We start from the raw sequence: 12679 nt of genomic DNA on the forward strand, positions 1-12679 counted from the left end.
GGGGCAGAGAGAGGGAGAGAAGCAGACTCCCCACTGCGCTCGGAGCCCCATGTGGGCCTCAATCCCGTGGCCCTGAGATCATGACCTGAACCAAAATAAAAAACTGGACGCTTAACCAACTGAACCACCCAGGCGCCCCAGGAATTTCTTTTTTAATTGGAAAAATAAGACAGTCATTTAGCCTCTTCTTTTTTTATATAAGAAAAAACATTAGAATTATAAACATATTTAGATATGAGAAAAATAAGCTTTTCTTCTCAAAACTGTAGCTTTGGGAACTGGGGAGAAAGGATTTTAATCACAAACCCCGTGTAGGTTTCTGGGTATTGCCATAATCCAAATGTAGTGTTTTTATTACAGAGCTCTGTAATTTTCTAGTGCGGGATAACACATTTTTTTAAATATGTATAATATTATGCCAAAAAAATAAAATTGGGGGTTTAGATCCCTTTAACTTTATGTGAGCTTCTACTTTTCTGGTTGGCTGTAATTTTAACCTGATTACAGATGCACCATCTTAAACTTACATAGATATCATGGATTCCCTTGCCCATATTCTTGGTCAGGAATGTGTTCATGACACATTCTCCTTCTAAATACATATTTTGAGAAGTATTTTTCTTTTTAGAAGGCATAATCCCTATCACCACCACATTCTCCCAAAAAGAAAAAAGAATAAAACAATCGGGCCACAAACATTCAAAGTGGCAGGGATCAATTTTTAAAGATCACTTTCACCTTAATATACATACAGGGAGTCAGGCCCTCTGTAATCCCAAAGACAAGGAGTTCAGATTGTATAATTTGTATAATTCCTTTTTTAAAAAACTGGGCTACAGGGGCGCCTGGGTGGCTCCGTCGTTGGGCGTCTGCCTTCGGCTCAGGTCATGGTCCCGGGGTCCTGGGATCGAGCCCCGCATCGGGCTCCCTGCTCGGCGGGAAGCCTGCGTCTCCCTCTCCCACTCCCCCTGCTTGTGTTCCCGCTCTCGCTGTGTCTCTCTCTGTCAAATAAATAAATAAAATCTAAAAAAAAAAAAATTGGGCTACATATTTATTGTTCGTGAAAAATTTAGAACCTACCTTAATCTCGGTAGAGAAACAATTCATAGGACTTTCCCATTGCATTCTGAATTAGGACAGATGGCCGAGGATCTCGACAAGGTGTTTCTTCTATGCAGCAATACCTTATTCTAAGGGTTCCATGAATAGAGCCAGGCAACGATTTGTTCTATTGGCTTGGAATCCTATCTACGAGGCTATAGCACATGTTACTGTTTCTACCCACGTTCCGAGACCTTTATCTCTTTCATTTCTCACAACAACCCTGATAGACAAGCATTTTCTTTCTCGTCTTTGCGATAAGGAACTTGAATTTTTGGAGCGGGTAACTCTCACTCAAATCCAGGTATTTTGCACCAAACTGCAAGCTCTTTGCACCATGTGGCTGCCACTGCCCCATTGCATAACCAGAAAAACGCTGTTTGGTTTACTTAAATATTAATTCCCTGAATCTGGGTCACCCTGAGAAACTCAAACGTGCCATGATCCTGCCTGTCTTCTACATGTAAAACCAGTCTCTCCAGCCCCTGCAGAAAGGGCTGTGTGACTCAGTCTCCCCGGGTTCCCTGGCCATGCCCTCCAGAACCCTCCACCCAGGCTCCTCCTGTGCCCTCAGATCAGTCCTGGAGTCCTGACACTTGCCAGGCTGGCAGGGGACGGACCCTGGGGTGGACCCTACGAGGACAAGACCCTGGTGGCAGCCTTCACAGAGCAGCCGGCTACAGAGGGCTGCAAGTTTTCGGTGAGGTGGGCTCCCAGCACTGTGGCCACGGGATCCCAGGGGACTGTCCACGCCCCCGAAGTCCAGCCCTCCTCCAGCAGCCCCTGCTGGTACCTCGGCTGGGCAGGAGCCACAGAACAGACTAGGACCGGTTTCGTTTCCCAGTTCTATCTGGGCAGCAGTTCATCCAAAAAATATTCTTCTAATACATTTGTCAATAAATCGTCTGATTTAGGCTATATCCACATGTGAGCAGCAATAAAACCTAGTAGTTATGACATCGAGAAAAACTTGGAAGGACCAAACTGTTGAGGAGAACCATGTCCCACTTGTACCGCCGACACAAGTACTCTAAACACTCAGCTCTTGGCACGGAGTTCTAAGTTCTCAGTAAGTGAGTGTGCACTAAGTTCACACTCAGTAAGTGCGAACTTAGTGCGAACTGGGATTAGTGTGTGTCCCAGAAATCACAGGTGGACTCGAAGGAAGCCCGAGCGCTGGACTGAGCCCCTGGCAATGATAACTCAGGGGTTCGATGAGGTAACTAATTAAGTGAGCAATGGCTGACTTTTAGAAACACTTCTTCCTCTCCTTTGGGAAGTTTCAAAACCCCTCAGCCTTATTTCTCTTAACCTCTAATGTCCACGACACCACTATAATGCCGCTTACTGGCCGAGCTCCAGTGGGCTGGCCATCCGTAACTCTCAGCAAGCAGGGGTTCTGAAGATCAATCAAGCTCCAACAGGTAGCATCAAAATAAGGATTCAGCCACTAGATGGAGAAATTGCCCCAGTCAAGCACAAAGCACCATTCTGGGTCTCTGCTGGAAATACAAGCAGTGAAGATATTTATAAACGCCATGTTGTCCAAACATATAAGCTGTAACTTTTTGTCAATTCATTTGATGTGCTTTTGTTTGAATTGCTCCAATCAGGTAGACATCTCATGTTCATCTTTACTGTTTTATGCTGTCATTTTCCACGATTTCAGTGCTGACTACCTAAATCTCTGGAAAATCATTTGTCATCTTTTGCATTTTTGTGGTAATTAGCATTGAGTAAATACATGCAGATTTCACTTCCCATTCTGCAGCTCACTTGAGAAAGTACCAAAGTTCACAACAGATTAAAATGTCCCTTTCAGACAAGGTCTTCGCACCAGCTTTCACAAAATCTCGCCCAAAAAAAGAGGAGTCTGAATACTAACTAGACCAACCAAATTTGGATATTGCCTTTATTTTGCAGAAAATGTTTCCTGCTGATTGTCTTTGGCTACTTAAAAGAAAAATATAAACAATCATAGGTTTAACAATACAAGAGATTAACTACCTATGCTCAAAATAAACACATTCTAGTGGGCAGAGCAGGCAAATCTGCGTTTCTACTACAATCTGCTGTCCTCAGCTTTGATAGGCTTCTGTCCTTCACAGCGCAGCACCCACTGTGGCAGGCGCCACAAAGGGCCTGGAAACCATCCCCAAGCAACAAGGAAGAAAATTAAGTGTGCTTTTTCTCTTGCTCATGTAGGACTGGTGGGGTTTACGGACTCCGATGTGCCAAGTCACCCATGGGCCGTAGGAGAAACAAACAAAAGTTTCTGGACCCTAGCAAATCATTTTTATTGTGAATCGTGGTAAGTCTGGCCGACCGCATCGCTTCCAGGCCCAATTTGCCTGCGGGGCATCGGTGGCCCCAGACGGTGGGCACGCACTCCTGAGGAACAGGAGAGCACGGATCCCTCTTATGTTACAGGGAGGGTGATAGGGCCTGTTTCCTTTCCTGGACCCATGAGCTGCCACTTTGTACCCGGGGATCAACCAAATCCACACTGGAGGCCCCACACAGAAGTCCTGCGTCTGTTACAACACAGGCCTTGCTTCACATGGAAGGTGGTGACACGGGCGTCCACGAGGCTATGAGGCGGGCTTGGGCCGACGCATCGTACTGGCTGTCGGGAATGTCTGTGGCCGTGGGGGCCCCTTCGTACAGCGGGGATCCGGAGGAGGATGCCTGGGCCGGGTGGGTGAGAGGCGCAGCATGCGAGGGGGAGCCCCGAAAGAACTGCGCCCCCAGCCCGTTGGACGTCGCCGCCGTCTGAGCCCCAGGCGTGATGGTGCCGTTGCTCACAGACCACAGGCTGGGGTACTGGCTGCAAGGGGAAAACCGAGACACTCAGGCAATCAGAGGTGGAGCGAGGCTCGGGACCAGCGCACAGGGGACGCAAACACGGAGACCTCCCGCTCCCGATCACCGCCCCGGGTGGTGTCTTTCCAACAGGCCGTTGGCTCTCAACCACACTCTGAGGTGCCACAGAAGCTACTGTCCTATCTGTCAACAAGAAACAAAATTGCGGGCCCTGCCTGCAAAGGTTGTGTGCGGTTCGCGGCTCCTGCCGGAGCGCCAGCCGTTCTTGCTGCCAACCACTCCAGGCTGGTCCTTTGGCGCTCTCGTTCAGAATCCCAAGTCCCCAGATGCCCTGAATCAGGGGTTTCCGGGGTGTGCCTGGGTGTCTGTGCTGATTAGCTCGCCCCGCCCCGCTGCTGGGGTTCTTGCCATGGAAACAGCACCTTCCTGGAACATTAAGGTACAAAATGTGCTCGAAATAGGCACCGCCCCGCGCTCTGTCCTGTGCAGTAACACTTAGCAGGTCGGCGGGATGCGGTGCAGGACGAGCAGCCGGGAGCTAGCCCCGGACGCACACCCAGTCCTGCCCTTCACCGGCTGTGTCGGTACCCTGGCCTGCGGCCAGTTTCGAGCCCGCTTCCCGATGCACGGAGGAAGCAGCTAGAAACAAGTATGAAGTCCTTCAGTCTAGCAACGCAGATTTAAACAGCATCCAACTATGCTAAAACTGCTTTGAGAAAATGTCTTTCCCTTACTCCATACTGTGCTGTATTGTTCACCAAGCCCTGTTCTGTATTTTAGACGTATTTGACCTCAAAAACAAACCTGAGTTGAACGAAGTAGTTTACTATCCCCATTTCACAGAGAGAAGAAACACCTCTGAGACGCCCCATCAGAATGGGACTGCAATGGGACTGTGACGTCCCCACAGCCAGTGGTTTGTAACCTGCAGGTTAGTCCATTTATGTGCAGGTTTCTGAGTGACCTTCGGGCCCTTGAATGGTTGGCTGCTTTGTGCATTGTTTGCTTTATTTTTTTTAAGAGAAGACAATTAGATTCTTATTATAAAGGAATTGTTTCCGAGACAAAAAGAATTAAAATCTTGGGCATCTTTTGGTATTCTATATACAATAAATTGCACTGCTTTCGTAGTCAAAGTAACTTGGGTAGAGATTCACTCTGCCGTGAGCCAACAACCTGTTAAATCATTTAATATCTCTGAGCCTGTTTCTTCAGAAAGTGAAAGCTGACTTTCAGCTTTGATTCAGTTTTTTTATAATAATCCTATGAAAAACAGCAATACATTTACCAATCAGCTTGATTTTTAAGCCAATCTCCCTGTACATTATTTTCAAGCTAATAATAAAATATTCATTTTTCTTTACTAGTTACCAGCATATATGTTAAGGACTTTGATCCTGTATGCACAGAAAAGCCAACACATTTTTTTCCCCTCAATTTAATAGCTCTTGTCAAAAACGATTCTAGAAACATTTCTTCAAATTTCACCTGCTGACCCCAACAACTCTGTAAAGACATGCTGAGGCTGGGGTTATATAACATATTTTTTCTTGTAGAAATGAGGCTCAGAGAATTTAAGAGACATGTCCTCTATAGGAACTAGTAAGTGCCAGAGCCAGGATGGGGGCCCTGACTTCCCTCTGTTACAGCCCAGCTCCATGCATGCCACCCCGAGGGGGCCCCTGGTCCTCCCAGAAGACAGACTGGAACAGTAACACAGTGGTCATGTAACCTGGGATCCTGGGTTAGTGATACAACTGTCAATAATAGCCCAGCCGCCCACAGGTGAAGAGGCAGAATAAAAACCAATGGATGGAAATGGCATGATGTCACACCCATAGTCCCAGGACAGTGCGCATCATGTCCACACATACGTTACCTAGAGCCGGTGGGTGGGCCGGCGCTGTGGCTCATGGGGAGCATGCTGGTATGGGCAGGCGTCCCAAGGCTGGGCCAACTGTCATGGGATTGGAGCATGGACAGACATGCAGATGGATTGTCAGAATAGGCTATGCGGCAAAGAAAGCTTCGTTAGTGGGGGGTCTTCCAGGAGCGACAGAATGCAGCGAAAGACTAGCAACAACTGGCACTACCCAACACTGAAAACAAAATGAGTCTGGAATATGGAACAGAAGACTACCCAAGCCAGTGGGTTAAGCGTCTGCCTTCGGCTCAGGTCATGATCCCGGGGTCCTGGGATCGAGCTCTGCATCAGCCTCCCGGCTCAGCGGGGAGCCTGCTTCTCCCTCTGCCTCTGCCACTCCTCCTGCTTGTGCTCTCTCTATCTCTCTCTCTCAAATGAATAAATAAAAAATCTTTTTAAAAAAGACTATCCATTGGCCTGTTTAATTGGTCACCAAAGGCAAATATTTATGGCCAAATGTATATATTAGAAAATAAATTTTAGTAAATCCAAGCTTTTCTTTATCTTCAGATCAATAGATGCCCTGTAGAAAGGGATCCTACGATCACTTGACTGGGGATTAATTATCCTCAAAAATAAACATAAATATAACTTTAACCTGCCTTTTCCCAAAATATTATTTCTTAAGAGATGAAAACACCTTAAAAACCATACTCCGGGCAACACTAAAATATGATCTTCTAGCCTCAGAGTCTAGCTGCTGCTTCAACAAGACCCCATGACTATTTCTTCATCAAATAAGGTCCTTTCGTTTCAAATCAGCTTTAATTGCTTAATTGCTTTATGGTGTTCATTAGCTATGTTCCTCCTTTTAGAGCCAGACAAAATTAAGTCTGGGCATACGTGGTGTTAGAGGAAGTTTAAAGGGATCTTAATGGTCCAGCCCTGTGTTTGTAGCCCGTAAGCACGCACTGGGATCACTGGAAGCCTGCTGATCCCGCCTGCCTGGGCCAGTTTCGAGGTGATGCTGTTGCAGACGCTCCAGGCACCACACGTGGAGAAACATACTTCGTGGATCAGTGGGAGAGTCACGGAAAATCGTGCGTGGGTCTAGTTAAGCCAGTAATTCTCATACCTGGCTGACCCAACATCATCACTTTAGAGAGGTTCATAAACTATCCAAACCTGGGCCCTTAGAGATGGACCCACGGCTGCAGGGTGAAAAAGCTTCCGCAGTAACTGAGTACATTCGGCACCACAGCCCCCTGGTCTGGACCTCTCAGCGGCTGAGCCAGCAGCCATAGCTTGGACCTGAAATAAAGGTCCCTCTTGAGCCCACTAAAGAACTGGCCTGGGTGTGTGTTCCAAAAGAGGTTCTCCTCCCCTGATCTCTGGAATCAATCCTACAGAGGCCTTTCCTGCAGTGGTCTTCCATCCACCCCCATACCCCAGGCAGACTTTGACTTAGGACTTACTTGGAGAATTATTCCGATGTGTGTAAGGGTTGGGGTAGGGGGATGGCCGGTGGTTCCTCAGGGCGGGGTACCTTTCACAGCCGTGCGTAGAGGGAAGTGAGAGGGGCCCTCCGAACTGAGGGTGGGGGGTGGCAGGTGGGCACAGGCTGCTGGTTCCAGGGATGAGCCACCCCCCTGCTGTGGGAAAAGAGTGCTGAGTAACTGGCATTTGTATTACCTCCATTAGTTAAAGGACAGCAGAGAGCTGAGACCAGGAATCAGTGGGTCTCCTCCTGAGGGGTCCCCGATGACGAGAGGATGCATAGGGTCTTGCACTGAGTCCCCCAGTCCAAGTCTTAAGGCATCTGGGCCTCAGCTCCACATGAGAGGCCACAGTTTGACCAGGGTTTCCAAACCCACGGGGCACCTGAGAAGAGCTGGGGGACCCGGCCCCAGCCTCGGCCAACGCCCACTGCTTCCTCAACCTCTCTAATTCAAACCTGCCAGAATCTTCCCAGGCCCATCAGCTTCGAAGCCCTACCTGCTGAGCATGAAAAAACACAGAAACACAAAATTCAGAGCCAGATGCGCTGGAGACACACGGGGCAAGTCACGTGCGTGGTGCCCTCCCCCCCGTTGGCCTGCTCCTACCACCTCACCACGACGGGGAGCTGTGTCCTGGCTGGACGTGTGTTGTTTTCTGTCCACTTTTCTTCTGCTTCAGGCTCACCTTCTCCCCACTGTGCACACCCGTCAGAAAGTCACTCTGCCGTTACCCTGCCTGCCTCTCGCACTCCAATCTCTTCTCCGTTCCCTGCTTTTAAGTCTGTTGTTGTTGCTTTTAATTCAGAAAAGCAACCTCTAAGAGGACAACTACTCTGGCTATAATTTCCAAACGACAAACAATGCTTCAGACAACATTGAAATGAGAGAAAGGTCCGGATCTGCCCACAAAGCCTGCCCCCCATCAAATGCCCAAACGACGGCAGCCCATGAGCCACTTTAGGAGAGCTGTTTGTTAAATTAGCCCAGAAGATGATTAACGAAGAAAAAGGGAACAGAAAAAGAGTGTCCGCAGAATGTGCCACGTTGGTCCCCTCGGCCTCTAGAAGTGGCAACAAGCACTAACTTTTCTCTCCCGATAATGTCAGTTATTTAAATTACAAGCCCCTTCCCTGCATAGAGAGGAGAGCCACACAAAACTTTGTCTCCTAACAGACACTGCTCCTTAGACCTGTGCCACTTTGCTCTGGCTCGTGGAACTCGGAAAGGAAGCTGGACTTAAAGCACTTTCCCCATCCTACAAGCCACTGTCCCCACCACCAAAACGAGCCGGGGTTGCTGGGCCACTCCTGGAACTGAAATGGGCTACGGGAAAAATCACATCTGCTCATAAGCATCCTTCCAAAGGTGGTCCTTTGGTCTGCCATCATTAATAACAAGAGAAACCATCTCAAAGTAGCTATAACAAGCTGGCTTCTCCACTTGCCCAACAGAGCAGAGTCTAAACCCCCACCAAGATCTCCACCATCTGACACGGCCATGGTGGGAGCTGCCTCGAAGCCAAACAACTGAGCCCAGGTAAGTTCTCCCCTGGCTTCTCTGTCAAGAGTCCCAAGTGCCAGATGCGCATCCACAAGCCTCAAGTAGAGCAGAGGTTGAAGACATAGCTCCAACATCATGGGCCCATGGTGGGCGGTCTGCTCCCCAGCCACACTCAGAAACCCGCTGTCAGCTGCATCCCCAGCTCTGGCTCTCAGCAGCCTAGTCCTGGAAGCAAGAGACGTGGGGACGGAACGCAACAAACCGTACATTGGGAGTACCCAGACTGCTGGCTGTCTCCAGGTTCTTCCATCATATCTTTGTGATCACTTCTGTCAAAAAAGTGTATTGAGTCGTCAAAAAGAACATTCGGAAAATACCATTTGCAGCAATATTTCCTCTTTCTGCATATTTCTCTGCCCAAAGGGTATAGTTAGAATTCTCTCACCTTTCCTTCGCATCAAGGAAAGCTTTTGCAAATGGATTGTATTTAATTTTAAGAGCTGTGATCTGAAAAAAAAAAAAAGAAATCACATTGACTGGTACACTGTCCATTAGCCAGAGGATTTAATTTGGTCCCGAGAAATTGGGAAACATCAGTACCCCTTCCTTTAAATATTCAAACATGATCAGACTTTCTTCCAGGTCTATTTTTCTATTTGAGTCTGAAGTGGCTGAGTAATTGTAATATTTAACAAAGAACAGTACATTTATGGAAGTTTTTAAATGCTGCTTTTCTGAGTGGAATTCACAGTGAGTTTAACCTACTGCTGACAACATTCTGTGTGCATAAATCACACAAACATGGCTCAAAACATTACCTGAATCTGCTTAGGAAATAGCGATTTGCTCCTTCTAGTTGGCACTCAATACTGACAACTTAACCAGCTAATCACAAAATGTCTGTACTTTGGGGTAGACTTAGAGATTTACGGGCACTAACCGGTATTTTGTATCTAGATGACCCTTCACACTGCCCAGGTTTGGAAAGTTGCCACCCACCCTTTCAGGAAGATCTCCAAAGATTGCCTCTCTTACTCATCTTGTTCTCAAGAAATTCTCATAGAACTTAACCTAAATATTTTGTTCTTTTCACTCGGAGAATTTAGGAGATGGTTCTATTTTATAGTGTCTATTTTATAGACACTTTAACAGAGAATTAAAGGAGAAATGCTTGAACAGGCACACATTTTAAAATTTCTCCCCCCTGTCCCAATTCTATGGTCATAGTAGATGATTTGAAAAGGGATAACCTTTCAGTCTAAAGTACACCAACACACAGAATGTCCACATTCTTTGCGACCTCACAGGGGACACATGCCCACCCGGCTGCTCACCTCCTCGTTCTGATAAGCGGTCACTGCGATGAACTGGGTCTCTGGGAAGCAGTGGCTGGTGATCATGCGCTGTGCGCCCCCAACTCTCACTATGTGGATCCGAGGCTCGTACTTGTGTAAGGAGTTCAACATGATCTGAGGGAAGGACACAGGCAAGACTTTCAGATAACAAGACATCCATTTGCCCTGCTGTTGAGAAGAAAAATACATCCAAGGTGCAGAAAATGCTGTAGCTCTCAAGAAAGTGTCTTTACCGTTGAAGTTGGTGGGTTTCCCCTCAGGTGCTGCTTCCCACGACTGGTTCAAGGAAAGGAATGTGAGGTGCTACACGCCATTAAAGGCAATGAATGCCCATCGTGAAATCCTTTGACCTGGTACAATAACGTTCTAAAGCTTCCAGGATGGCTAGAGACATCTTTAAAAGCCTGAGCTTGTTTGCATCTTGTTTGAACATGGGGTCTCCCAGTAAAAAATCCCCCAAGTAAAGACATTCTTAGAAGAGGACAAATTTACATGTCTGTTCAGACCACGCAGCAAACACAATGGCACATATTTAGCTGGAAAGTGACCGCTTACCATCAAGGCTGATATTTTCTCTACCTCTAGGTAAGGTGAAGACTTGAATGCAAAAGTTCCCCAATGCCTGAGACCTGTTGAGTCCTTAAAGGTGAGGAAGCCCTGCACCCTCCCCGCCCCCAGCTCCCCGCCTTGGTGTTAACCACCATCAGTTTACTATAAACAACACTGCAGGCTTAATTGAGGAAGGCTGTGGCAGTTTCTCCAGGACAGATGTCACCTCCCGCGCAAGCACAGTCCCTTCCACCACGCCGAAGGTGCGGACCTGGCCTCGCCTGGCGCTGTCCCTGCCCCCTCCAACCCCCGCGGGCTCCATCACACCTACCTGACCCCCTCCGTTGAGCTTGTTGGTGAGCTTGACTTTGCTGAAGGAGACGGGCGCCTTCATCCAGTGGGCCCCGAAGTTGGGCGAGTCGGGGTGGATGTAGACGCAGCTGGGCGCCTGAGGCTCTGGCTTGCCCCCCGGGACCCACTCTCCGTTCACATACTTCCAGCGGTGGTTGTCGGCAGCCACGAAGTCCAGCAAGAAGGAGTACATGGCGTTGGGGTCCAGGCCAGACACGTTCACCTTCAGCACCGGGAACATCCTCCTGCAAAGGAAGGAGTGCAGCCGGAGGACCCCGGATCTGAGCCTTTCAGACCTTTAGACCTAAGGCACGAAGCTTGGGACAGAGGCATCTGTCATTGTGGGGCAAAGAGAAGCCCCCAGGCCCCGCCTTCCCAGAGCCCCCCCCCCCCCAAGTCCCCAGCGTCCTCCACACTATCCCACCGCCCCCGGAGGCAGGGTCCCCGAGAGCCTGGCCGAGGGTTCCCGCGAGCGGCCAAGACGCGGGTCTGGGAGACTTCTCCCAAACTTCCGCGGAGAAAACCCCAGCGAGCGACGATGAGGGGACACAGGGGCTCTGTTCCCGAGCCGAGCGGAAAGGAGCAAGAAGACCCCCACTGGGAGGAAACCTCGGACAGCGGGAAAGTTTCCTCCAGGCCTCCCGAAAGCCTGGCGCACGCCGAAGTCCGGGCGCGCCTACCTGCCGTTCTTGGTCACGATCATCTCGTTGGTGAGCTCCTTGAAGCGCAGCCACAGCTCGCTCTCCTCGAGGCCCACGCGCAGCTCGCGCTCCGTGGGGTCCCCCTTCTCGCTGCCCGCCTGCAGCTCGCTCTCCACGGCGCTCAGCAGGTGGTCCACTCGGTACTGCAGGCTCTTCCCCGCGTTCTCGGAGCCGGGGGAGCTCATCCTCCTGCCCGCCCCCTCCCCACCGCCCCCCGAAGCCCCGACTCGCTACGCGAGAGCCACCTTCACCGCGGTCGGCGGCCGCTTTCCCGAGACGGCGCAGGGCTCCCAGCACTGGCCCCGGAGGAGGGCGCGGACCGAGATCTGGGGGGGAGGGGGCGGGGGAGAGGGGTCGGGGGGAGGTTCTTCCCCTTGAACTCCCGCGAGGCACGGCTAGCGTAGGTCTCTGCGGAGACAAACTGCGTCCCCTCCCATAAATAGAGCGGCGGCTGCGGCGGAGAGGGCCGGCGGATTGGGCCGCGCGCCCTTTGAAGTGCGGGGGCAGCTGCCCATTGGCCGCGCGCGGCCATTTCAGACCCGACCGGCGGGCTGGGGCGCCCGGGGGCCCACAATGGGCTCCCGCGCCTGTTTCCTGTAAATCCCGGGCCTGCCCAGCGCGCCGCGGCCCAGCCCCGACACCTCCGCCCTCCCCCAAATGTTTGCACCTCCATCAAAGCGGCGGGGCGGGCCGCGGGCGCGGTGGGGGCGGAGGAGCCGGGCGCCCGAGCTCGCCCCGGCCCGCACGTCCCCGAGGGGCTGCCGGGCCGCCCGCGACGCGCCCCAGCTCTCGCACGGGTGCCAGCCTGGACCGCACCGCGGGCTCACCTGCGCGCGGCCGGAGGCCCTCGGCGCCCCGCCGGCGCCCGGCGAGCCCAGCCCCGCTGAAGGGCGCGCGCCGTCGGCTTCGCCCGGGTCCCGCTGCTCTCGCTCCTTG

The 12679-nt window shown here is 50.7% G+C and overlaps 1 protein-coding gene across 3 annotated transcripts; it reads right to left on the reverse strand.

Moving 5' to 3' along the window:
• Positions 1-3101: 3101 nt before the first annotated feature.
• TBXT (T-box transcription factor T) lies at positions 3102-11928 on the reverse strand. 3 transcript variants are annotated; one of them, XM_025866462.2, is made up of 8 exons: positions 11723-11928; positions 11023-11287; positions 10122-10256; positions 9233-9294; positions 9055-9116; positions 7264-7437; positions 5804-5933; positions 3102-3928 (listed from the first exon to the last, which is right to left on the reverse strand). In XM_025866462.2, exons 1-8 carry the CDS (start codon positions 11926-11928, stop codon positions 3658-3660), a joined length of 1305 nt encoding a protein of 434 aa, XP_025722247.1. In that variant the 3' UTR covers positions 3102-3657. The 3 variants fall into 3 exon arrangements, with proteins under 3 accessions (XP_025722247.1, XP_073749617.1, XP_025722248.1); XM_073893516.1 differs by having other exon boundaries at positions 7264-7440; XM_025866463.2 differs by lacking the exon at positions 7264-7437.
• Between the last annotated feature and the right edge of the window lie 751 nt (positions 11929-12679).

This window comes from Callorhinus ursinus, unplaced genomic scaffold, assembly GCF_003265705.2.
Source record: "Callorhinus ursinus isolate GAN/ISIS: 27379988/994484 unplaced genomic scaffold, GSC_fseal_2.0 scaffold6, whole genome shotgun sequence".
NCBI classification, from domain to species: Eukaryota; Metazoa; Chordata; class Mammalia; order Carnivora; family Otariidae; genus Callorhinus; species Callorhinus ursinus.

What these genes read in the sequence shown, in the direction of transcription:
- TBXT (XM_073893516.1), bottom strand. Translation starts at nt 11,928, where the DNA reads ATGAGCTCCCCCGGCTCCGAGAACGCGGGGAAGAGCCTGCAGTACCGA. An exon ending in ATCGTGACCAAGAACGGCAG is followed by an intron (nt 11,288 to 11,722) that starts GTAGGCGCGCCC and finishes CTTCCTTTGCAG; the next exon opens with GAGGATGTTCCCGGTGCTGA. An exon ending in TTCCTTGATGCGAAGGAAAG is followed by an intron (nt 9,117 to 9,232) that starts GTGAGAGAATTC and finishes CTTTTTTGACAG; the next exon opens with AAGTGATCACAAAGATATGA.